The sequence below is a fragment of the Malus sylvestris genome, chromosome 15 (genome assembly GCF_916048215.2).
Source record: "Malus sylvestris chromosome 15, drMalSylv7.2, whole genome shotgun sequence".
Classification (NCBI taxonomy): domain Eukaryota; kingdom Viridiplantae; phylum Streptophyta; class Magnoliopsida; order Rosales; family Rosaceae; genus Malus; species Malus sylvestris.
This window is the reverse complement of record NC_062274.1, coordinates 35,780,578-35,805,870: the sequence shown is the minus strand read 5'-3', so window position 1 is coordinate 35,805,870 and position 25,293 is coordinate 35,780,578. Positions and strand designations below refer to the sequence as shown.

The 25,293-nt window shown below is 39.5% G+C and overlaps 4 protein-coding genes, 1 long non-coding RNA gene and 1 other non-coding gene across 6 annotated transcripts; 3 read left to right on the top strand and 3 right to left on the bottom strand.

Moving 5' to 3' along the window:
* The first annotated feature begins 3,629 nt into the window (after positions 1–3,629).
* LOC126605779 (stress enhanced protein 2, chloroplastic) lies at positions 3,630–4,600 on the top strand. Its single transcript, XM_050273213.1, has one exon. The coding sequence runs from the start codon at positions 3,796–3,798 to the stop codon at positions 4,351–4,353; it is 558 nt and encodes a 185-aa protein (XP_050129170.1). The 5' UTR covers positions 3,630–3,795; the 3' UTR covers positions 4,354–4,600.
* A 3,759-nt stretch (positions 4,601–8,359) lies between these two features.
* LOC126603201 (4-alpha-glucanotransferase, chloroplastic/amyloplastic-like) lies at positions 8,360–13,404 on the top strand. The gene is made up of 15 exons (XM_050269965.1): positions 8,360–8,989; positions 9,255–9,343; positions 9,423–9,483; positions 10,207–10,285; positions 10,787–10,923; positions 11,038–11,196; positions 11,286–11,362; positions 11,459–11,598; positions 11,691–11,722; positions 11,812–11,886; positions 12,011–12,083; positions 12,202–12,290; positions 12,383–12,427; positions 12,551–12,703; positions 13,078–13,404. The coding sequence occupies exons 1-15, from the start codon at positions 8,528–8,530 to the stop codon at positions 13,180–13,182; spliced, it is 1,776 nt and encodes a 591-aa protein (XP_050125922.1). The 5' UTR covers positions 8,360–8,527; the 3' UTR covers positions 13,183–13,404.
* Positions 13,405–13,674: 270 nt separating this feature from the next.
* Positions 13,675–17,102, bottom strand: LOC126603203 (uncharacterized). Its single transcript, XM_050269967.1, has 10 exons — positions 16,846–17,102; positions 16,445–16,540; positions 16,166–16,240; positions 15,900–15,968; positions 15,248–15,324; positions 15,019–15,107; positions 14,792–14,921; positions 14,392–14,482; positions 14,227–14,292; positions 13,675–14,128 (listed from the first exon to the last, which is right to left on the bottom strand). The coding sequence occupies exons 1-10, from the start codon at positions 17,020–17,022 to the stop codon at positions 14,009–14,011; spliced, it is 990 nt and encodes a 329-aa protein (XP_050125924.1). The 5' UTR covers positions 17,023–17,102; the 3' UTR covers positions 13,675–14,008.
* Positions 17,103–17,242: 140 nt separating this feature from the next.
* Positions 17,243–17,323, bottom strand: TRNAL-AAG (transfer RNA leucine (anticodon AAG)). The gene has a single exon. It is a non-coding gene; the product is annotated as a tRNA-Leu (tRNA).
* Positions 17,324–17,331: 8 nt separating this feature from the next.
* Positions 17,332–19,941, top strand: LOC126603202 (F-box/kelch-repeat protein SKIP6). The gene is made up of 2 exons (XM_050269966.1): positions 17,332–18,622; positions 19,462–19,941. The coding sequence occupies exon 1, from the start codon at positions 17,467–17,469 to the stop codon at positions 18,568–18,570; it is 1,104 nt and encodes a 367-aa protein (XP_050125923.1). The 5' UTR covers positions 17,332–17,466; the 3' UTR covers positions 18,571–18,622; positions 19,462–19,941.
* Positions 19,942–21,783: 1,842 nt separating this feature from the next.
* Positions 21,784–23,220, bottom strand: LOC126603204 (uncharacterized). The gene is made up of 3 exons (XR_007616194.1): positions 22,988–23,220; positions 22,208–22,271; positions 21,784–21,918 (listed from the first exon to the last, which is right to left on the bottom strand). It is a non-coding gene; the product is annotated as an uncharacterized LOC126603204 (long non-coding RNA).
* Positions 23,221–25,293: the final 2,073 nt, after the last annotated feature.

Sequence of the window (25,293 nt, the reverse complement as noted above, 5' to 3'; positions counted from 1 at the left end):
TGCAATATCATATCTCAACTTATGAATTCGTTGCAATGTCAGACATCCGTTAAGTTTTTTTGTCAATTTAACTGTTAAATGATGACGTGACAAAAAATGGGGCCCATTCATTTCCTAAACTGAAATAAAAAATTAATTAATTATTAATAAGTTATTAATTTTTTATTTCACAATATTAATTAAAAAAAACTCTCTTCCTCAGTCTCTCTCTGCTCTTACTTGTCGTCCTCTCTCACGCTCTCTGCTCTCACTTGCAGAGAAACAATGGCAGCCACGGCCGAGTCTCCCGACTCATCCTTGAGAACCTTGACCTCCGGGGCCTTGCTGTCGGTTCGCTGGAATTCGTCTTTCCAGATCTTGGCCTTGTCGTAGTCACCACCCATCAACGTTCCCACCCCATAACCATGACCTCCTTCTTGCCCTCCTCCTTTCTCTACTCGCACTCCAAACCCCTCATCCACACCAAAACCTACCGCCCCCGCCGCCATAACCTCCACCAAGTCCTCTGCCCGTCCACCGGGCCCCACATCAGACTTCTGCATCGTCGCCCCCCATCAGGTCCCAATTTCTCAAGAACAAACTTGGAGAAAGAAAGGGGCATCACCATCAAGCTCCAAATTGCTGAACATGGTTGATTCAAAGAGTCGGATCTGGGCTGATTAAAAAAGATCGGGTCTGGGCTTCGTAAATAAAGGGTCTGGGAATACCATCAAGCTCCCGATTCCCTGAACACGATCCTACGAACAAGGTTGATTTCAAGAGACTCTGATGCTTTGGATTTGGTGGGTTGGCAAATGGGCGACTGGGATTTTGGTTTGTATGATTTCAGATGGTTTTTGAGATGGCATTTTTGGAATTTGAATGGGAAAATGTGGAAATTTTGCAAATTAAGTTTTATTTTTATTTTTATTTTTAAATTATGAGTAAATTGTTGAATAGAAGCATGAAATTACAGAAAGTTGAAGTCTTTGCTTTTCTGGGAGGGAGGATTGTACGTCAAAAAAGGGGTTCGAGCGGTGCAGGTAAGACAATATGGGAGTGCCAACGAGATGCAGGTGAGATTGCTGGTTTGTGGTTGGTTGCAGGCTAGATGCAAGTGTGGCGGAGCAGGTGTGGCGGAGATGGTTGGTTGTAGGCGGAGATGCAGGTTGTGGTTGATTGCTGTTGTTTTGCGGGAATTGAAGAAGCCCAGGAACAAGGACAGAAAGATGGAAAAAAAGAAAAAGAAAAAAGAACACAAGTGAGTCCACCCGAAGGATTTAGGGTCCAGAGGGCTGGGCCAAAGTACTCGCGGGTCCCATTGGATAAAAAAGGGTCAAAGCCAACTGGCTGGCCCAACTCAAGTAGCCAGACTTGGGTTGGTCAGAATTTTCATTATTTATGTCGGTTATATCTGACATCGTTGTACTTATTCCCAGTCAACAGGAATGGTAGGTCTTTTTTATTTTTTATTTATTTTTAAAAAAATTTTAAATTCTATTTTTTTCCTATAACTTCTTAAGCCATTATACAATATTAAATTAAATTAAGTAACATGAAACAACATTAAACAATATGAAATAATATTAAATAACATTAAATTTATGGTAAATCTCAATTTACTACCCTCATGTTTAGTGATTTTTAATATTTAGTACATCAAGTTTTTTTCGTCTCAGAGTCATACCTAAAGTGTTAATTTTGGGACAATCTCATACATCCGTTAGTTAAACTGTTAAGTTTGCCGTTAACTGATGATGTGGCGCTTATGTGGACAATGACTGTATGTCACGTGTCGTTAAGTGGTCAACATGGATTTTTTTTTCTTTTTTTTCAAAAGGGGTTAAAAACAAAAACAAAACAAAACTGTCTTCTCCCTCCCTCATCCTCGCACCCTCTCCTTCCTTTCTATCTTCTGCATCATCCCCCCACACCCTCTCCCTCATTTCTCTCTTCTGCAACCCGAGTCTTTGGGTTTCAGATTCGAGTATGAAACCGAGACATTCATTACTTGACTCCACCTGTCGTACTCGATCCACGAGTTCACCGGATCGCTACTCTTGAGTTCGATGTTGATAACATCCAGATCGCTGACACGTGTTGACACCATGGAGTCCAGATCCAACCCGACGTGGTTCCTGTTGATGTCTTCTCTCTCTTTCTCTGACCATCACAACACCTCCAAAGGGTTTCTAGGGTTTGTAGCGCGCCATTTTCTCAGAGTTGTACTTTACTCTCCGAATCTTGCCCCAATATGACTGTTGAGGAAGCTCAATCATGTATTGTTCTTCGCGTTTCTCCGATATGGGTTTGCTTTTGAGCGTGTTCACATCTCGAGTTTAAGCTTCAGGAGCTCTAAGAAGCTTGGCATTTTCATTTTATTTTACTTTTTCTTGAATTATTTTTTGGTTTTTTGGATTTGTTTTTTGTTGGGTTTGATTTGTTTGGTGGGATAAATTTGTTGGTGAATTTTTTTTCTTGGTGGTGTGCAAAAAATGATTAAACTTTAGCTTGAAGAGAATTGAAAGATGGAAACTTGGTGAGATCGAGAACCGCAACATTGTGGGTTGGTGCAGATGAGAGAATGGAGGGATAAGGGAGGAAGGAGGAAAGAAGGGAGGGTGGTGCAGGTTGTAGAAGAGAGAAAGGAGGGAGAGGGTGCGAGGATGAGGGAGGGAGAGAGAGGGAGAGAGAAAGGGTGCGGGGGATGAGGGAGAAGACGGTTTTGTTTTCTTTTTTTTTTAACCCTTTATGAAAAAAGAAAAAAAAATCCACGTGGACCCTTAATGACACGTGGCGCCCAGTCATTGTCCATGTAAGCACCACATCATTAGTTAACGGCAGACTTAACAGTTTGACTAACGAATATATGAGACTGTATCAAAACTAACACTTTAGATATGACTCTGGGACAAAAAAAAAAATTAATGTACTAAATGTTGAAAACTACGAAACATGAGAGTAGTAAATTGAGATTTACCCTTAAATTTAAATAATAAATTATGTTTGGCTCTTGGTTGGAGACGGTTTTTTTTTGTGATAGGGCTAAAACGAGCCCTATGGCCCTTTGGCCCTCGGTTGGAGATTGAGGCAAATATGACCCTGTACTGTTTATTAAAATATTAATATCTTAGATGACCAGAGAACTAAAATGAGCCATCTGGTTCTCGGTTGGAAATGGTCTGAGAGTAGAGAGAGTGGGGAAGAGAGTTTTTTTTTTTTAATTTATCTTAATTGTTAAATAAAAAATTAATAATTAATTAATTTTTATTTCAGTTTAGGAAATTAGTGGGCCATGTTATCGTTTAACAGTCAAATTAACAAAAAACTTAACGGAAGTCTGACATTACAACGAATTCATAAGTTGAGGTATGTCATTGCAATGTTTAAAACATGAGGTATGAGATTATAGTTCGACCCATAATTGAGGTAATTTTGTGTAATTTAACATTTTTTTAATTTTCCACCGCTAATCTAATAAATTTAAAAAATAAAATAAAATAAAAAATAAAAAACCGAGTAATTAACAAAGAACGCAAGACAGAAAATTGTGCGAAAAGCATCACCCAATAACCTTACGACAACATCACATAGCCGCCAAATACTATTTCTTTAATTAATTATTTAGTGAAAGGCACGTTATCGAGCAAAACAGCTACCACGTTCCCAAACTCCTCCACCTCACAAGCCACCCACTAATATCCCAAACCGTCTCAAATTCCCAACCCTTCACTCCAAAATCCAAAACCCCCCAAGATTCTCGGACTTCCTCAGTTCCACCTGTACACACCGTTTTGGCGCGTTTACTTTCCCTCCATGGCGACGGCTGCGCGCGTTATTCGCTGCGAGCTGAGGAAGTTCCAAAGCCCCGCGGTCCGCGGCGTCGAACCGATTGCTCCGGTTCAGGTTCCGAAACCGGCGGCTTCAGATCCGAAGAGCGCGAAGATCGTGCTTCAGCCTCGGCTCTGCACTCTGAGATCGTACGGCTCGGATCTGGTCAGGGTGATGAAGACGAAGGACGAAACGACGTCGCCGTTCTTCGCGACGCTGTCGGAGTACATCGAGAGCTCGAAGAAGAGCCAGGATTTCGAGATTCTGTCGGGTCGGCTGGCGATGGTGGTTTTCGCGGCGACGGTGTCGGTGGAGGTGGTGACTGGGAACTCGTTGTTTAGGAAAGTGGAGGTGGAGGGGATTGCGGAGGCGGCGGGGGTGTGTTTGGCTGCGGTGACGTGTGCGGCGGTTTGTGCATGGCTCACCAGTGCCCGAACCCGAGTGGGTCGGATCTTGAGTTTGAGCTGCAACACGTTAATTGACTCGCTCATTGACCAGATTGTGGATGGCTTATTTTACGATGATCCCACCGACCTTCCGTAGCGATTGGTGGATCGATTTTCCCATCTCCAAAGTCATCAAACAAGCAAAGCAAATAGCATTAGATTAATAATTAATTACCAACTTACATATGTGATAGGAGTGAATGTTGTGTTTGAGTGTGTGTCTATAAATATAGTATCAAATTAAGCTCATGAGTTCATCATCCTCTGTAAAATTAACCATTACAGTTTACAAGGAGACATCTGTAGTCAAATAAATCCAAATTAATAAATGAATTTTGTATTAATTATATCTTCCAATTTCAGTATGCCGACTGATCTCCCTATAGGGTTTCAAATTTAAAGCTAAAAGCCTTCAACCAAGCTACTTTGCACGGTTGTAACCATGTTGGGAAATGTTTTCTTGCCCGGAAATGACAAACACGCAACCTCGTCTCTCCTGAACTTCTTTCTTCTTTTTTTTTTAACTAACCCCCTAAACTCTTTTTTTTTTTTGGTAAAATAACCCCCTTAACTATTTGAAATAAGTCAATTAACCTCTTATCGTTAGATCCGTCCACTATCCTCTCAAATTCAAGGGCAAATTAGTTTTTTTATTATCAATACTTACATGTCACTTTTAACCATCAATAAAATTATGACATGGGGATGCATAATAATGTGTAATGACAATGTGAAATTGTTTGTTATATAAACGTTTGGTTTATTTATGTTTCATATTATGCTATAAGATTTTGAATTACTCTGTGTCCACGTGTCATTATTTTATTGGTGATTATAACTGACAAGTAAGCATTGATAATGAAAAGACTAATTTGCCCTTGAATTTGACAGAACAGTGGACAAAATCTACGGCAAGGGATAAATTGGTCGATTTTAAATAATTCAAAGGGTTAATTTATCAAAAAAAAAAAAAAGGTTCAATGATCTATTTCAACTGGGGGTACTAGACCACTGTTTACCTAGAGGTTATGCGATTGTAAGTACTCCCTTAAGGTCCTAATTAGAGATGCTGTAAATGTGTCTAATGTCTTCAAATTCTGTTTTTCTATCATGCAACGATTGTCGTCCAAATTAGATCTGCACATGTTGCAAATCTTGCATAGAGAGCAAGTGCAAAGCAGTCAGTGGCTTTAACTTGAGATTGAAGTAAAGCACGTACGTAGATCCCGATGGTTTATTTTAAGAAAAACTAATAAATTTTTTTTAAAAACTTTGAGTTTTAATGATAAGGACAAAATAAAATGTAAAGTGAATAGTACCAGGATTGACTTTTTAATGTAAAAATGTAATTTTTCGTTAAAGTGAACAATAACGAAATTTTTTCGTTAAAGTTCCTTTTATTTTATTATCTACTAAGATCTTCATTCATGGAAGTCTTTTTAGTAATGATTTATTTTGATATAAACACACACTAATCAAGTATATCAACAATATCACCGTCACAACTACCAATACATTATCACCACCTTTACTAGTCCTATTCAAGATAAATGGCACTCATAGATGTCATTTTGCCACGTCTATCAAATTTATACAGCTTTAACCGATTTGGTGACAGTGTAGGGGGTGACGTTTTCACTTGGTTGAAGCGTCTCTTTCGTCGTATCTTCTTTTACTGCTTTCTTTGCTCTCTCTAGCTTGTTGTTTGCCTCTTGGTAGGCCTTCATGTAATCTCTTTGACATCTTTGCCCTGGAATGCAATTCCTAGTTCTCCCAGAAAAAAAGAAAAAAAAAACTGATTTGGTGGTCTCTTGTGGTGGCGGCTAATATAGTGTCTGCTATGTCATTCTTGGTTCAAGTAGTCTTTTGTGGTGGTGGTTGTTTAGAAGTTTAAAATAATTTGTTTCCCTGTTCTGTTTAAGAAATAATGATGTACTAGTGTTCATAAAAAATGAATAATGAAATTTTTCTTTATTTTTGATCTTGTAATATTATTGCTTAGTTTGTTCTAAAAAATTTGAAAGAATAATCAAATAAACAAATAATAAAATAAAAATAAATTGTTTATGGGGTGAGGTGAAATGAGAGAGAAGAGCGGGGAAAGGTGAAAAAAAAGGAGAGAAAAAGTTGATGTGAATAGATAAGGTGAAAGGAGGAAAACTAATGAAAATGACTTGAAAACTTTGAGTTTTAATGATAAAAACAAAATAAAGGGTAAAGTGAATAGTACCAGGATTGACTTTTTAGTGTAAAAATGTGGTTTTTCGTTAAAGTGAACAGTACCGGGTGCTTTTCGTTAAAGTTCCCGATGAAAGGAGAAGAAAAAATGATGGGAATATGTGAAAGAGGGAGAGAGAGAGATGTTGAACGGTTGAGTGAGAAAAAGTATGTCTATGTGTATGTGTATGTGTATGATGTGATGCATGGTTCCGCGCGTTAGTATTTGTTAGCTTTTTATTTTTTTGTTATTATATAAAACTTTTGTCATTTTCATTAAAATTTGAACTTTTTTTATTTAAGTTTAAATATTTTTTATTAAATAAAATTAGTAGATAATTTTTTATTAATTAAAAAAATTGAGAAACCCTTTTAATTAAAATTCTCTATTTTTATTTTATTAAAATAGAACGCCACGGTGATGGTTTGCCGTGTCATATGAATTGTTGTGCACGACTTAGGGCTGGTTTGGTATTGCCGTACTTTGAAAAAAAACTGCTGTAAGAATAAGCGGCTGTGCTGTGAGAATAAGCGGCTGTGAAATAAATCAACAGAGTGTTTGGTAAACTTTTTTGTAAAAGTGATTTTGGAAAAAAAAAAAGCAGTCTAATAGTGAGTCTTTTCATTAAAGAAGCACTTGTAGACATCGAAATTTCGATAAATAAATGTTGACCGATAAATCAAAGTTTCAACGCTCATGTATTACATAAATTTTACACGTAGCGTGTGTCTAAACAAAAAATCAAAATAAGTTGGAAAAGTCATCAAACAGGACACGTGTCAACACCTGACAGAAACGACTTATTTCATCTGGAATATTATATTCAAAATTAGGCCTTGGAAATTTCTATAAATAGAAGGCTAATTCATTCATTTGTGGAGGGAAATTCATATTACACCTTGAATCTCTGAAGCTCTGAAACTCCGAAGCTCTCAAGCAAATCCCGAATGATCAAGAAAGCCCTTTTCGTTCTTCATCAAATCCTCCTTCAAGATCAAGCCCCAACGGCCCTTTGGATCAACAATCATTCATCGTTCTTCCAAGATCAAGCCCCAACGGCCCTTTGGATCAACAATCATCCACCGTTCTTCCAAGATCAAGCCCCGACGGCCTTTGGATCAACAATCATCCACCAATTCAAGATCAAGCCCCGACGGCCCTTGAAGAAAGTGTTCTTCGTTCATCGTTCTTCCAAGATCAAGCCCCAACGGCCATTGGATCAACAAGCCACCGTTCTTCAAGATTCAAGCCCAAAAGCCCTTGAAGATCCGTTCATCACTGTTCTTCAAGATCAAGCCCAAAAGCCCTTGAAGATCCGCTCATCACTGTTCTTCAAGATTAAGCCTCAACGGCCCTTGAAGAAACACTCATCCTCAAGATCAAGCCCCAACAGCTCCTTGAAGATCCGCTCAAATCCATCTTCAAAGATCAAGCCCACGGCCCCTTGAAGAAACTTCCAACAGTTCATCCAAGATCAAGCCTCGACGGCCCTTGGATCAATCAAACATTCACAAATCAACACCTTACGGAGATCGAATCAGAGGATCAAAATAGAGAGAGATTGTAACCCAAAATCATCAAAACCAAAATATTTGTTTGTGCACGTTGTTCTTGTCTCTTTCGTTTCAGGAATTTTCCGTGTTCACAACACTGTAGCTCCGTGTGCTTTGAAAAAAAGCCAGTTTTCCAAAGCTGCAAATAGCAGCTTCAACTTTTTCCTTTGATTTCAGCTTATTCTCACAACAGCTTCCAAAATAAGCCTTCTTTTTTTTCAGTTTACCAAACACCTAAAACACTCACACCTTTTTTTCATGGGTGTTTTTTTTTAAGCACCTCACTCCCAAACTAGATCTTATTCATAGATCTGATATGCGAACCAATAACCAATACACATGACACTCGAGATTCAAGCATTTTATTGGGCAAGAGAGACAAGAATAATACATAATATCTTCAAGTGATTCATCATCATCACCATCGACGTTTCCACAGTTCCACTCTCTCTCTCTGTCTCTCTCTCTCTCTCTCGATTCTCTTTGAAGTCTGGAAACAAATGGCCTTGAAACTGAATAGCTCTCTCTCACTCCTCCCCTCCACTCTGTCTCCCAAGCTCTCCGCCAACTCCTCTTCCTCCTGCTGCTCAATCCCCACCTCCTCCCTCTTCTCCCCCACCCACTTCCAACCCAAAACCAGAATTATTCCATTCCTTCAGAACCCCTGCCCAATGAAATGCTCTTTCCTTTCTACTCTTGCCGCCGAAGTCGGCGTCGGCGAGGACTTGCCCCTCGACTACGGCGACATGTTCCCCAAGGCCGATCCGAGCGAGCGCAGAAGAGCGGGCGTGCTGCTCCACCCGACGTCGTTCCGTGGACCCCACGGCATTGGCGATCTCGGAGATGAGGCGTTTCGGTTCGTAGATTGGCTTCATGAGGTGGGTTGCTCCCTTTGGCAGGTGCTTCCGCTTGTCCCTCCTGGTCGCAAAGCCAACGAGGAGGGATCCCCTTACTCTGGTCAGGTAAAATGTTCAACCTAACAACCCAATTGCTCGCTCGGATTCATTTCATTTCATTTCATTTGTCTCATATGTGAATAAATTGAATTGTGAAAAAAAAAGGCGATATTTGATGATTTGAGATTGCTAAGTTTACGTAACTAAAGGGGGCCGTTTGTTAACCATTTCATTTCGTAGTTTTCAGTTTTTAAAAAAAGTGAAAACAAAATTATTATCAAACGGCCCCTTAAATTAAGTGAGCTCGATGGATGGGTGATGACTTTTTCAGGATGCAAATTGTGGTAACACTCTGTTGATATCTCTTGAGGAGCTTGTTAAGGATGGTTTGTTGACAAAGGAAGAGCTTCCAAAACCAATGTAAGCTTGCCCTCTCTCTCTCTGTCTCTCTCTCTCTCTCTCTAGGATGGTAGTGTGACACTGATTCAATTCAATGCAGTGATTCTGAGCGTGTGAACTACTCAACTGTTGCTGACATTAAGGATCCTCTAATAACTAAGGTAAACAATGTTGCTACTGCTGGAGTTTCTGCGATTCCGATACATGACTTAGACTCTTCTGCTAAAATTAAGAACTAGTACTCTTGATCGTGTCTTTGCCATTTGGTGCAACTACCGAGTGTTGTTTGTCAAGATTATCACCAACATAATTCTTATGGAGTTTCTCGGGTTACCTTTCTTGATTCTTCTTTTTTTCATGTTCGGGTTCTATGATGGGCATTGAGCCAGTTGGATGCCTTTTCCACGAGGCTTTGATTGCCAAGAGGTTTCAATTTTCTCAATTTTAACATTGCATCAGTTTAAACCTTCTCTCTGATTGACCATCAGTTTTGTTTTTAAATTGATGATGTGGCAACTGCGGAACCCATTGTTGTGCTGATGTGTGGAAGAAATTCATCCCCAGCCCTTACTCATTCCAGCATGCCACCACCACTGGGCGAATTCTACCATGCAACCAGTTGTACATCCTCCTCTCTATCGACAAGTCAGCGTTAGTAGTGCGGGTCCTTGCAGTTCCCACATCAACAAATTTACAGCATGCTTAACTGTTTATCAGACGAAATGTTTAAATTGGTGATGTAATTTAAAACCTCAGGGTGTAAATTGCTAAAGTTGAAATCTCGTGACCAATTTTAGAAAACACCCCCAAACCTTGGGGGCGAAAATGTAGTTTGATTCTGATTGGATACCGAAAGAAAATTACTTAGTTGAGTGCTTTCTCAGGCTGCAGAGAGGCTTATTAGGAGTGAAGGTGAACTTAAAAGTCAGCTTGAAGATTTCCGTAATGACCCTGATATATCAAGTGAGATTTCCTTGTTTTGCACTAATAATTCTCTCCTACAATTAACCTGATATATCAAGTTGGATCTTCTTTCATTTTGTGCACTAATATTCGTATCATTATCAATAGTCGTGGTAAAATTACATTAAATTTAGTTCTTGTTCGATAATCTTCAGATTGGCATAATTCTAATTGTTCTGGGTTCTGTCAGTTTGAATACAGGGACATGCTTAATACATGTAAACATATATAAACACACGCAAAAGTACACACAGAAATACCACTGATGGAGTTGGGTTGCAACTAGCCTCTTTATATTACTTCAAGAAAGTATTAAAATTTTGGTTACTAACTTGGTGAAAAGCTATCCTGTCTTTCATTTTCTTGAACTTGGTATCTTGTGGTCCTTGGTGCAATTTACATGCACTAAGAAATTATGAATGCAGAACTAGGGTGCTATTCTGTGCTTGTGTGTAGATTTGTCCCTCTTTCAGTTGTGATTCTTGTTTTACAATTTTGTAGGTTGGCTCGAGGATGCGGCTTATTTTGCAGCAATTGACAGCAGTTTCAATGCTTTCAGTTGGTACGAGTGGCCTGAACCTTTAAAAAATCGCCATCTTGCAGCACTGGAAGAAATTTACCAGAGCAAACAGCATTTTGTGAGATCTGGGTGACTGACTATTACTTATTGATTAATAGTTTGCTATCTCATGTATACTTACTGTCAGGAACTCCATCATTGCCCATTTCCCCTCACGCTTTTGTTTGTGCAGATAAATGTCTTCATTGCCGAACAATTTTTGTTCCAAAGGCAATGGCAGAAAGTTCGCAAATATGCACAGATGAAGGGAATTAGTATCATGGGAGACATGCCTATTTACGTAGGTTATCACAGTGCAGATGTTTGGGCCAATAAAAAACATTTTTTGCTGGTGAGTAATTTTTAATGGGTAAAGCAACACGTTCATGCCACAACATGCTGTTCCAGGTGTCATTTACTGATCATATATTAGTCTTGCAGAACAGAAATGGTTTTCCTCTTCAAGTTAGCGGCGTTCCCCCTGATGCTTTCAGTGAAACTGGTCAGCTATGGGACAGGTTTATACTACTCATACATAATCCTTCAATTTTGTTTTGGTCAGTGTGCTATTCTATATCATTGAGCATACTGTAATCTTAATGTTTGAATCAAAGCCCTCTATATGATTGGAAATCAATGGAGAAAGAAGGATTTTCATGGTGGATACGCCGCATACGAAGAGCACAAAATATATATGATGAATTCAGGATAGACCATTTTAGAGGACTTGCTGGTTTTTGGGCTGTTCCTTCTGGTGAGAAATTACCAAACATATTTCTGATTTTTGTGCTCGTCTCCTGTGACATATCGATGTTTTTATAACACTAATGTATGATGCGTGCACAGAAGCAAAAGTTGCAACAGTTGGACGATGGAAGGTCAGGTTCCCATATATTTTTATCTAGTTAAAACTCTGTTATTTATTATCACGTTCAATCTGAAACCTTTATTATTTGAATGACTGTAGGCAGGACCTGGAAAATCCTTTTTTGACGCCATATCCAGAGCAGTTGGGAAGGTTAACATAATAGCTGAAGACTTGGTATGTTTTAGCTGATTGTATACAAAAGTCATCCAAAATGCAAAAAAAAAAGAAAACGTAGAACTATCAATGCAAAAACTTGGATTCTGCGAAGTTGTGATGTCATATCCAAAATGCATGACAGGGAGTTATCACTGAGGATGTAATTCAGCTAAGGAAATCCATCGGGGCGCCTGGAATGGCCGTCCTCCAGTTTGGTAATGAATTCTTTTCCAGTTGATTACACTATTGTATTTTATAATTAGCTTTGAGAAACAACTTTAAGCTTAGATGATTTGTTGTCATAACCTCCTCCTCTGCAAATGACCTATGTAGGTTTTGGAAGTGATGCTGCTAACCCTCATTTACCGCATAATCATGAGCCCAATCAAGTTGTTTACACCGGAACTCATGACAATGACACGGTAAAATACTGTAGTGGTTTTTCCGATCCCATATGATTCTGACATCTGATTATTCTTTTCCCCTTCTAATAGTTTATGTTATTGTATTACAGATTCGAGGTTGGTGGGATGTTTTGAAGCAAGGAGAGAAGTCCAATGTGGGGTTTTCTTTTCCTTTTTGTTGTTGAAACTTCTCCCTGGCATACGGAACTATGCATTACATGTTGAACAAGATTTAGCTTCTTTTTCTTGTGCCTATAAAGTTTTATTTGTTATCACAGGTCCTGAAGTATCTTTCAATCACTGAAGAAGATGATATCACATGGGAACTCATAAAGGCTGCATTATCTTCTGTGGCACGAACAGCAATCATACCTATGCAAGATATTCTTAGGTTGGGAAATTCTGCGAGGATGAACATTCCTGCTACTCAGGTAAATAAAGTAAAAGTTTAGACATAGATGCACATAAATTTGTAACGGGTGCCTGGTTGGTAGAATGGTTAGGGGATAGAGATCAGTGCAGGTGAGTGCAGACCAAATCAGATTATCGTCATGCTTGGAGTGCTCCCATCCTAGCCTTTGCTGTTTTATTGTCGGAAGCCCAATTTGTGTTACTGGGACTCAGGGGGTCGGAGACAAGATGAAAACACTTAGGCTTTTCATTTACTTCTATCTATACACTTTCCCCCCACCATTTTAATTTTCACCATTTTAATTTTTACCACACATAACAGTTAGAATATTACGAATCTTTTCTTTCGAGCAGAAAGTTTAAGCATGTCAATGGTCTTTCTTTCTATGCGCAGTTTGGAAACTGGGGTTGGAGGATACCTAGTTCCACGAGCTTTGATAACTTGGAGTCAGAAGCTTTGCAACTGAGGAATATGTTGTCGATGTATGGGCGGCTGTAGATTATGGATGCTCATTTTATCTCTCATTCACTCGGTTATGAACTAAAGTCAGATGAATGAGTCGACTTTGTTATATCAGAATAATCTATATACAGATGTTAATCATGAAACAAATTATGTAACTTGAATAAAAACGTTCGAGTCGTATAAATTGCAGTTGAATAAAATGGCATAGTAGGTGTTTTTTCCACCAAAATAAAGTGCCATCTCGATTTTTGTTTATTTCCTTGTTCTTGTCTTTTAGGTCATTGAGGAGGAAGATCATGCAAGTGGTGGATTGCCCTGATAGTTAGAACTTCCTCTTCAAACCACTACATCCCAGGCTCAAACTTTCTTAGTGTAAATTAGTGTAGAATACCACTTATACTCAAAACGAAGGAGGGAAATCCGTGCTTGGGACCTCTCTTTTTTGGGTCTTTCTTTTTCGGAAGATTCGACTTTATTAGAAAAGAATCAGCAATTTAAACATTAACAAGCTGTATCACAGCAGGAAAGAGAAGACGCATTTCTCTAAATCTAAATCAACTGAGTTACAAGGCCCGAGCAATTTCAAATTACCACATTATACACAATATTTTCTGATCACCCGGGCCTTAGACAAATAAGTCCCGGGTAAATGGAGATGCAGGAATACAAAGGATACAATAATAATCTTTGTAGCCTTAGGGTTTACTTGATACGGATTGAATGAATATATCTTGTGATCCAGCACGAAAAGATAACTCACAAATTTCATAGCTGCAAAATTAGAACGACGAGAGTATGAAAAAGATCAAGCAGTAGACACATGTTGGATTTCGCGACAGCAGCAGCAGAGCAGAATGAATCAAGCAGCTTTCTCAATTGCTTCAATGCATTCCAGGATAGTTGCCTTGTTTGACATTGCTGTTATTAAGGCTTCATGAATCACCTTATCATTTTTTAAGAGCGATCCGGCAAACAAAACCTGCAATACATAATACAGTTACCAGCATCATCACTACTATTTACTACTAGCAAAGCGTAATTTATTGTATGCAGGAGGTTTTATAATTATGAACTTACAGCCCATCTAGTAAGATTTTGCTGCTGATCTTTGCTGAGCTGCGGCTTGCTTCTGTTGATAAATCTCTGAACACAAGACATAAACAGGCAAGTCTCGGAAACTAAGGTCACATAAACATATTATCTTGAAAGAAAACAATTAGTCTTGGGGAAATGGTGGTTAACCTGTAGAGTGAAAAGATCAGCAGATTGACCGATCACTTTGTCATATTTCAGACCTTCTGCTGCAAGTCCAGCCATTGCTACCACCGCCAACCTAAAGTACCATCAAAATTTATGGATTTCACATGACATCTTTGACAGAATTGGACTGCAATTCTGTATTGGATTTGTTTTGATAAAGTTTATGTGAAGTGAAGACATTGTAACAGGTAAACCTTAATGCAAATGGACTGTTTGTGCATGAAAACGAATCAGTTTATAGGGAACGATTCGTTTAACGGATTTACAGAGGAAAGCTGTACTATTCTCAAACGAACCAGGAGCGCATTTGTTGCAGTTTCACAAGTGGAATATTACTCAAGGAAAATGCTAAGTTCCAGACTTCCAGTAGCTATGCCCCTACCTGTCTAGTTCCTTTGCATCGAGCTGCCCGCTGTATATCAGCTTCTCGAGCCTTTCATCAATAAGGTTGACATGCTCTTTCCCAATATCTAGAGAGTATCCCAGAATAGGAAGGCCCAGCAAATATGCAACTATTCAGAGAGAGATTTCGTAATCAGTAAGAAAATTGCCAAGAAAGCAACTAACAAAAACTTATGAAGTTTATAATATCTGGTGTTAATGAAGTACCTAAGAAATGAGCAGCTTCATGCCTAGCAATTCTCTCCTGATAGTCTGGGAAAAATGATGAAAAGCCAGATATCGCAGCTTGAAGAAGCCTAAAGTGCAGTAGATACAGATAAATTTTTATGGAAGAAAATTCAATCTTGGTAATAACTCATAAATACTGCCAAACATAACTAAGTCATCGACGCATTAAAATTCATTTCCACACAAAAAATCTTAGTCTTGCTCTTACCCAGGGGCAGTGCTTCCCACACCCAAAACTATTAAAGAGATGCTCCCGAGCAAGTATGGTACGAAAAACCCCCAATCCTACAACAACAACAGATTGTGCAAGAGAAACAAAGATGGATGCCAGTAAAAAGCAGTTGATAAATACACGGCAATGGTGAAACAAAATCCATGTATTCAGTCTGAATCTTCTATTAAAATTTAAGTTGTGTGCATACGGAAGTTAATTTCTTTGTTTAGCGAAAATGTCGAGCAGCTATATAACCTGATCATCTATTCAATACATGCATAATACGTGATCAATTCACAACCAAAGGAACTGAGATTTTGCCTTCCACTTTTACAGAACAAGCTACACTATAGAGACAAGTAATATTCTGATGCAAGGGGCATTACAATGCGACCGTTAAGTTCAAAAACCATCACGAGATCAAAGAGGGAGGTTTGCAAAGACAACTTTCCTCTATTAATGTTCAAGTAGCAAAATCCATGCTTTCATCTCAAATATAGAATGCTACAGAATTCCCTAAAAGAATCATTGCATAAGTATGTATGTAGGAATACGAAAACGTCTCCTAATTATTCCTATTGTTTAGATAGTTGATGTATAATTTATATGTGGACTTACAGAGAAAAGGAGATAGAATCAAATTTACCCCAGGAAGTTGGCCAGCAAGAAGACCTAAGAATCCTGTTGTCCCTACCACGGTGAATAGAAAGGCCGCCTGTACGTATCATGAACAATATTGACAACCCACAGAAAACTAGTCTGATACAAATCCCATATTTCATACAATTCATAAATTTTAGATTCAGAGAGAGACAGTGACAGAGAAGAAGACAATGTTTGCACAAAAGACCATAAGGATAAGAAGCTATGATGAAGGATGCAAGTATCGCAACCCAAACAAGTAATACTTACATCATTTCTGACACTGGGAACTGCAAGAGTTTCTGCATTTTTAATGCCAAGAGTTGTCAGCTCCCTAAGCGATGTCTGCACGGTCCAACGCATTCATAAACGTTGAATCCACTTGAAATTAGGAATCGAACTCGAAACAATTAGGTAAATAAATAGTGTAGTAATTAAGATTCATGATTGAATACACTTTGAAAAGATGATCGTCATCAATTCAAGTATGGTACATGTATGCATGGGTTTGTAGAGGACTTGAACTTGACACTTGTGATGGAGACTGACCGTACGCCGCGAGACATATGGCTGAGAACTCCATTTCTTGGCCCAACCAATGTCACTTAGCTGATCAAGTGCCTGTTTAACCGCACTGCTATCTTTCTGCAGCAAGAAAATGCAGATACATTACATGCTTGTCAATCATATTCTTCCTACTTTAATTCGAATACTAATTATACGGGGCATATATTCAACTCGTTGATTTTTCTTCGAGAAAAATAAGCATCCAACTTTAAACCAATTGACGATATACCTTCCATGCACATTAATTAATTACTTAAGCCTACACAAATTCAATGAGTGATTTTAGCAATGGTTAACCGCGTCTAATGGTGCAATTTTTAAGAGAAATTACTAACAGCATTGCAAAATGAAAAACGAAATGGAAGAAGAATAAGAAGGAGAACCTTTGCAATGGCGGATTGGAGGGTGTTGAGGTCGACACCAGAAGGAACAGCAGAGGAAGAAGCTCCGATTCGCAATTGGCGGGGACGATGAAAGTCGGAGGAGGAAGAGGAGCAGGCTACCAATAAACTGGAAGCAGAAGCAGCCTTTGCAGCCATGTCCAAGCGGCACCTCGCCATGCCTCCCTCTCGCTCTCTCTCTCTCTCTCTCTCTCTCTCTCTCTCTTGTTTACTTTGAGCGGATAAGGTTTGGCGCCAGGAGTTGAGTTAGCAGCAGTGCCTTTCAGTTGCAATCTGCTGCGGACACGGTTCCCTTATTTTCTCTGCAACAGCCCGTGGCGAAGCTCCACGTCAGCTTACGTATTACATGGAAAATAGAGAAAAAAATAAAAAGGATTTTTGTTGACAGTGGGATTTGAACCCACGCCCTTTCGGACCAGAACCTTAATCTGGCGCCTTAGACCAACTCGGCCATATCAACCTAACACTTAATTTTATCAGAAGGTGAAACTTGCGTATCGGAGAAGAAAAATAGTAGAGAATTTTGGGTTGGGGATGGTCTGATATCATCATCCAAAGTCCAAATCTAATCAAATAAACCATCAGCTGAGACAAAGCACAGCCATGTCCACCTCCACCTCCACCGCCACCGCCGCAACGGCACAACTGATCCCATCCCTCCCAGACGACGTCGCTTTGAACTGCATAGCCCGAGTCCCCCGCTGGTACCACCCGACTCTGTCGATAGTGTCGAGACCCATCCGCTCCCTCCTCTCATCCCCACTCTTCTTCACCACCCGCTCCCTCCTCAATTCGACCCAACATTTCCTCTACCTCACCCTCCGCTCACACCATAACCCCTCCGCCTGGTTCACACTCTACCAAAACCCCAACCCCAACCCCACCCCCACCGACCTCCCTCCCCTTCTCATCCCCGTTCCACCCATCCCCGCCCCATCACTCGGCGCCGCCTACGCCGTGCTGGGCTCCACTATCTACGTCCTCGGCGGCTCAGTCAACGACGTCCCCTCATCCCACGTGTGGCTCCTCGACTGCCGCTTTCACACCTGGCAACCGGGTCCCCCAATGCGGGTGGCGCGCGAGTTCGCCGCCGCGGGTGTTGTGGACGGAAGGGTCTACGTCATCGGCGGCTGCCTTGTGGACTCGTGGGCCCGGACCGAGCACTGGGCGGAGGTTCTAGACCCAGAGAAGGGCCGCTGGGAGGCGGTGCCGAGTTCTGCACTTGAGGTACGTGGAAAGTGGATGCACGCTAGCGCCATGATCGGCGGCCGCGTGTATGCCATGGCGGACCGGGGCGGGGTAGTTTTCGATCCAAAAACTGGGGTTTGGGAAGGAGTTGAGAAAAGGCTTGATTTGGGGTGGAGAGGGAGGGCTTGTGTGGTCCATGGGATTCTGTACTGCTATGACTATTTGGGGAAAATCAGAGGGTTTGATGTGAAGAAGAGGGCTTGGAAAGAGCTCAAGGGTGTGGAGAAGGGGCTGCCCAAGTTCTTGTGCGGTGCTACGATGGCGAATGTGGGAGAGAAATTGGTTGTGTTGTGGGAAGGGAAGGGAAATGGCAAAGAAATTGAGATTTGGTGTGCTGAAATTGAGGTGGAGGAAAAGGGAGATGATGGGGAGCTGTGGGGAAACATTGATTGGTCCCATAAGCTTCTTTCAGTTCCGAAAGGCTCTTCCATCGTCAACTGCTTGGCAGTTTCCTTGTGATGTTTGCTCGTTCGTTCCATTGCATTGTATAATATGATTGTAAGCTTTACTGGTAAGCTTTCTTCTGCATATTATGATCAATGATTTTTTATTTTATGCCAGAAAAGTTGATCATTTAAGTTTGCATTTGTAAATGACAATGAGATTATGAATGTCAACTCATCGAACTTTAAGCCAACTGGAAAATTTGATATAGGGGTGTATAATATATCTAAATGCCTTGTATATTTATGCGAGCGGAGTGCTATTCCTATATTGCAATTTCATAGTTCACTGAGCAGAGAAGCATATTATGCACATGCTAGGTTCATTGCAGCTAGAAATAAGTGAACTGGTGTTGGACACAGAAATAGAACTTAGAACCAACGGTTTTACTGCTTGGGGTATTATCTCACAATCTTCCCCAAGAAATCCAGCATAGGATTTTGACAGCCTCCCCCAACTCTACTGATTTCTGTCCTTGTTTGTTCCCGCCCTCAATTTCATTATTTTTATAAATAAGAAAAAAGAGAATTGTTATTAGCACTCCAAAAATCACAATTGGCACTCCAAACTTTCTATAATTAGAAAGAAAAATACACTTGTGAGGAGTGTAGAATGAGATTTTTGGAGTGCTAATAACAGTTCCCAAAAAAAATCAAGCAATGATTTTGGGGAGGGGATTCGGGTTATATCACACAATAAGCTAGTCATAAGTAAGTTTTGAACTCGCCGTCCATGAGAGTCAAACCTGGAACCTCTACTTACAAGTGGAGAAGAAAACCAATAGGTTGTTGTGGTAGAGGCCCTCTGTTCAAGTTTATTGTTGTACTTTTCCTATAATTGGTTGCCATACTGCGATGTTTTGTAGCTACATAATGCAGGTCTGTTTCCCCTCCTCCTCACATGTAGGTTGCCAAAGTTCTTTATCAGCAAGGGAGCACCAAAGGAAACTTCAAATTGATACCCATTCTTCTCGCAGACAGCTTTTATGTATTGGGGATGACTACTGCAAACTGCAAAGGTCCTAATAAAAGAACCTTTGATTTAGGTCAGGTGACACACTCAACTGCTTCAGTGATTGGTAATGATTAAGTTTTAATATATCTCCTTGTATGCGCTACCCGTGTAATTCATTTTGGTTTGTATATGGCATTATGTTGAATAAATAAGCAATACATAGGCAAGTGGTTCTACTCAAGTGGTTCTACTTAAGGACAAGAAAAGCATTTTTACCCGTTGAGAAGATGATGTTGAATTGCTAGACAACCATGCAATTGATGTTAAGTTATGATTTCTTTGTAGCTTTTTAGAGACTCAAGTACCTTTTATGTCATATGTAATCAATTGTTCAGTTCATAAATCATCTAATTTCTTTTTATTTTATACAAAGCCATAATAGTAGTTTGGTTGATGCATTGCAAGGAAAATTTAAAAAATCTCGATGACTTCTCTATTGTATAGAGACGACATCTCGATGACTTGTGTGTCGTAATCGATCTTTCAACTGTTGTGTACTTTACTGAGGACAGAGCTTCGCTCCTCAACATTGAGGATGAACTCCTGAAAAAGGCATTACATAGGCAATAAGTAAGCAATACATAGGCACTAGGTGCACAACATAGACCTCATATCGAAATTAGTATTTGCCTCACATGTCACCCAGGGCATTACACGGTGGCACAGGATTCCAAAACACATGAACTTAAAACATTTCTGGCAAGGCAATGAGTGAGTATGTGATAAAAGTGTTGAAATTCGCCTCGATCCTCTATGTACCATTATCTGGGTATGGCTTTGCTTCTGTGACTATGACTGCGACTGGAATGCACGTAGATTTTATATATGCAGGACTTTGCCAGTGATGTTTGCACATAAAAGGTGGTGGAGAGTGCATGCATAATGCTATTGCTCTGCGGCTATGCCAGGAAACTTGCAAAAGGTTTGTTTGTTTAGCACAGAGCTTAAAGTAAGACTAGAGAGGTATCAGAGGCAAGTGTGGAATGCAAATTACACTGGTGGTATTTGGAAAGTTTAGATAAAAGACGAGCATTTGAAGACAATGCGTCGAGGTCCTCGAGGATTTCTGCTCCTGGAAGAGTGTTACGCCACTGGGTGAAAAGAACCAGACAGATATTGCTAGTTTTACTCCCTTACTACCTGCACTTGCCACTTACTACTCATCTTCTTCCTGATTTATTTTCTTCTTTCATACTCGCATTCTTTGTTCGGATGACACAAATCAATACATAGTGGATGATGCCTACAAATGCGAGAGAGAAAAATGTATCACCTTAAAATTTTACTAATTAGTCTAGCCTCAACTTGTGAAATTTTCTACTCACTTGTCCCTGTAAGGTCTTACACCTTTTTTTTTTTTTTTTTTGGAAACTGTCTTACACCTATTTTTTCCATCAATGTGGCATAGATTTTTTTTCACTTTCTCAGTGCTTTCAAAGGCTGCAAGCTCAACTTGGATGATGATATCATGATTTCTAGACATCTTTAAAGTTGTAATTTTTACTAGTTAATATATGCTCGTGTCTTATTCCAAATTTCAGATGCATTTGGTTAGTTTTACTAGTTAATTCTTACTGTATTTGTACCAGTTAATCTCAACTTTGAAGATGACACGTCCTGATCCCGATGTCCGAAGGACAACGAGATGGCCACGTGCTAGCCGACACCCGAGGTGACGCAAGCCATTTTATGAATGCATATGCCGAGAATATGTGAAACATGCATATAAATTTCGTGCATAACTACGCAATGTAATATTCAAATACAACCTTAACAAAATAATATAATAAGTTCAACTACCAACAAAATAATAGAGATAGTACATGACATGTTCAGAGCAAACTACTAATTTAGAATACAAGCGGAAGGTGTAACAGAAAGTGCTATTACAAGAATGTCCAAGCGGAAGGGACACAAAGTCACTAGTATGGGAATGCCTCGTAGCTCAGATCATATGCCTGGTTCCTAGGTCATGAGGGGGTGCAAAACAAAACATGAGTGAACTAAGTTGATATATAAGTAATATTAAAACAATTATTCATCAATGTACTAACCCCCAAAGTTAATGAAAACTCAATAGTATAATGGGTAATAGGTTTTTTCCGAAAACCCTAACATGCCATAAAACTTCATAAAACATATATCATATATAGTGTGCTTAATAGTGGTATCAGAATCGCTCGAAGGCCTTCATTAGCCCGTAGGCCCCTACATCACCCGATCAAAGCCATATATATATATATATATATATATCTATCTATCTATCTATCTATCTATATCTATATACATATCTTCATTCGTCCGTAGGCCCCTATTGCACCCGACCGAAGCCATATATATATCATTCACCTGTAGGCACATAGTATGAGAAACCATTGAATAAGCACAATAAAAACATGAACATAATATTTCTAAAATATATGTAAATATCTCAACGGAACTCAATAGCTCAAACATCATATCTTAAATCATTATTCGTGAATATCTCAATAAGCATAAATCCAGTGAAGCATGATATTTCATAAAGCATGAATTCAATTTTCTCATAATCATTTCATAAAACGTATCCATAAAATCATGATTTTCATGTATGCATTTCTAATAGTAAAATTGTGCATTTTAGAAGGGGTCCACTCACAGATACTCCATAATTCAAGAGTTGTGCGAGCTAGGGATGACGAAAACGCCACTACCAAACGTACCTAGGCACATAAAGGGACCAATTAATAAAACTATACTAAAACGATTGAATTTTGGGAAACAGACGTCATAAACAGATTCATGATGTCGAAAAACCTAAGGGGGAACCTCGGGTACCCCCACATGCGGAGTTAAGTCGCCAGAAAGTTGGCCGGAAAAGTTGTCGGTGCCGCCATGGACGACGGCAGAGCATAGTACCTCCGGTGGAGGCGCGTGTGCTCCACGTGTTGGCCAAGACAAGAGCCCACGCACAGGCTTACACGCTGACTGGAATCTGGGTTAGGCTTGGTTTCTGGGCTTGGGCCAAGGGTTTTGGTTTGGGCTTGGCTTAGTGGGCTAGGTCTCTGTGTTGGGCTGGGTAGCAGTTGGGTTTGGATTTGGGTTTTAGGGTTATCAGGTCAGGTCGACCCGGTTTTAAGCCATGGAATGGCTGGTTTCTGGGCAAACCTTCAAACGCTTATAACTTCTTCAATACTCAACCAAATCAAGTGATACAAAAACAAAAGTTGTAGTTCTCAACGAGATGAACATAATGGTACCTTGCACGATGGCTAACTCACTGTGGATTGGCCGAAAAAACACCTCTAAAGTGGTGGTGCTCGTCAGAAAACTGGGGAAAACTCACTCCGAGCTATTTCTATGTTTAACAAGCTTAAACAACTTACAACAAGCCTCGATCTAACCTTAAAACACATCCCAAAGGTTTCTAGGAACTTACCCACGTCAGAAAAGTCATGAAAGTCGTTGGAGTTCGTCAGGGAAGGGTGCATCATGACTGTCACAGTTGAAGTATCGAGTTTGGCATGGGGTTTCGAGATCCAACGTCCAAGCCTTAAGTCTTGGCATTGTTGTTGTTGTGAAAGTGAACTCAAAGAGAAAGGAGAGGGAGATCGCAGAGAAAGGGCACGGGGAGAGTTAAAAGGGAAGGGAGAGAGAGAGATAAGAAAATATCTCAAAAAGGAAGGGGGAATCTGGATTGGGTTGAAGGAAGGGGACAAGAATCCCAAGTGGGTCCCCCCCTTGGTTCGCACTTTAAGAATTTATAAAACGAAACACAAATATCCGAAAATGTTCAACAGTTTGAACGTAGAATCTTCGTTATACATCCGATTTCGAATCCATTCGCGCCTTACCCGTTTGTGATGACGAGTACAATACAAATAAATTAATTAACTTAAGACTACGCGTTTCGACGAGACTGTCAATGAAATTCAACTCAAGGGTACAATGGTGATTTCATAAATTCGATAGTACAAAATACAATAAATCAAGGATGGGGTTTCACAAAAGATCTTTAATGACAGGAGGCAATCTCATGTTATGCCTGACGATGTCACATTCCTTGGCATCCTCACTGCGTGTAGCATCCTTACTGCAAGGAAGGCAGTTGAACGAAATGTTATAATTTGGGCCACAATACTTGCTACTTGTAGATTACATGGAGATACGTAAAGGGGACAACGCGCGGCTGAGAAACTCATTGAGTTAGATCCACATAATTCTTCAGCATATGTGCTGCTTTCTAATACACAATATGCATCAGCAAACTCATTGGTCAATGATGGTTACTTAGTCAACTTCTTAGTGCTATGTCATGTCGGTGGACTTCACTTTTTCGATTGTTTGTGCGAATGCATATGTTAGACGGCGATTCTTGTATGGAAGGAAGCAATGAATTTGAAGTTGTACGAGCTAGCTTTCGAGGACATACGTAAGTTGGTTTCACATCATGATATTTCTTATGCTCTTGATACTTGCGCAGAACTGTTCTCAAGTCTTTGTTTTGGTTGCTGTTTTTTCTTTGAGAAATCGTTCAATTAGTGTCATTTATCTAAAACTCGGCACATTTCTTGCCCTCGCTTTACTGCCGGCACTAGAAGGCATGACGATTTGAGGCCTGCATCTAGAATTTTTTGCTTCCAAATGAAGAAGCAGATCGAAATCCACATTGTGAATGTGTGTCCTAAATCATTTATTGTTAGACTCCGTTCGAACCTTGACTCGTATACACAAGAATAATTACTATTACTCAAGAACCAGAATACAATCAATATCTTCAACATACTTTGCCCGACACAAGGGCACATTAAATAAACTGTTGCAAGCTAAAGATCAAACTAACTTCCTAACAAATATTACACATAGACCAATAAAACAATTTCACAAATGATGATGTGGGATGTGATGTGGCACATGATGTGGCAAGAGCTTGATAGCATCCTAGCATTTAGCATTTGCAAAACCTTTACTTTTGATTATCTTATTTAGGGTAAACTGCCAATTTAGTTCTTGAATTATCACCTAAGTGAAAATTAGGTTTCTAAACTGTTTTTTTTTTCAAAAAAACCAATCCTTAAATTATAAAAATCTACTAAGTACATCCCTAATATTATATTCGAAGTTACTATATTCAATTTTCCGTCAATTTGTAACATTACTTGCAAGTGATACACGTTGGAGGGTAGATGATACTTTTACATAAAGAAATAGTGTATCGAGTTAACATTAGAGGGTAAATTAGACATTAGATTCGCAACTTATATGAAATGTTAAGGGCTTATTGGCAAGAAAAGAACGGTATTACACTCTAAAGTATGTCACGTGACTTAAGTTGACGAAAAATTGAATAAATTAGCTTTAAATATAATAGTAGGGATGAAATTAGAAATTTTTAATGAATTTAGGGACTTATTTTACTGAAAAAATAATTAATGGATCTAATTTTCACTGAGGTGATAGTTTAGGGACTAAATCGATACTTCACCCTATTATTTATTATGCTTATTGTTTTAAGTTGCTAGACAAGAATATGGGGCTTTCTTCTATTTCATTTTGTCTTTATACTTTGGTAGATTATCCATCTAATACTCGCTACCATACCATATCACATCCGAGGGTCAATTCATGAGCCAGGCAAGAGGTGCGATCGTAGAAGGCTCCAAATTTTTTATTTTTTTATTTTTTTCATTTTTTTATTTTATTTTTTGGATGTAGTTGTAAACACGAGATTTCCTGCAATGAACG

Excerpts from the sequence above, each read along its gene's own strand:
- LOC126603202 (XM_050269966.1), top strand. The coding sequence starts at position 17,467 with ATGTCCACCTCCACCTCCACCGCCACCGCCGCAACGGCACAACTGATC.
- LOC126603203 (XM_050269967.1), bottom strand. The coding sequence starts at position 17,022 with ATGGCGAGGTGCCGCTTGGACATGGCTGCAAAGGCTGCTTCTGCTTCC. Across the intron at positions 16,241-16,444 it reads CATATGTCTCGCGGCGTACG|ACATCGCTTAGGGAGCTGAC; the intron begins GTCAGTCTCCAT and ends TGGACCGTGCAG. Across the intron at positions 15,108-15,247 it reads GTGGGAAGCACTGCCCCTGG|GCTTCTTCAAGCTGCGATAT; the intron begins GTAAGAGCAAGA and ends ACTGCACTTTAG.
- LOC126603201 (XM_050269965.1), top strand. The coding sequence starts at position 8,528 with ATGGCCTTGAAACTGAATAGCTCTCTCTCACTCCTCCCCTCCACTCTG. Across the intron at positions 10,924-11,037 it reads ACCAGAGCAAACAGCATTTT|ATAAATGTCTTCATTGCCGA; the intron begins GTGAGATCTGGG and ends TTGTTTGTGCAG. Across the intron at positions 12,428-12,550 it reads AGCAAGGAGAGAAGTCCAAT|GTCCTGAAGTATCTTTCAAT; the intron begins GTGGGGTTTTCT and ends TTGTTATCACAG.
- LOC126605779 (XM_050273213.1), top strand. The coding sequence starts at position 3,796 with ATGGCGACGGCTGCGCGCGTTATTCGCTGCGAGCTGAGGAAGTTCCAA.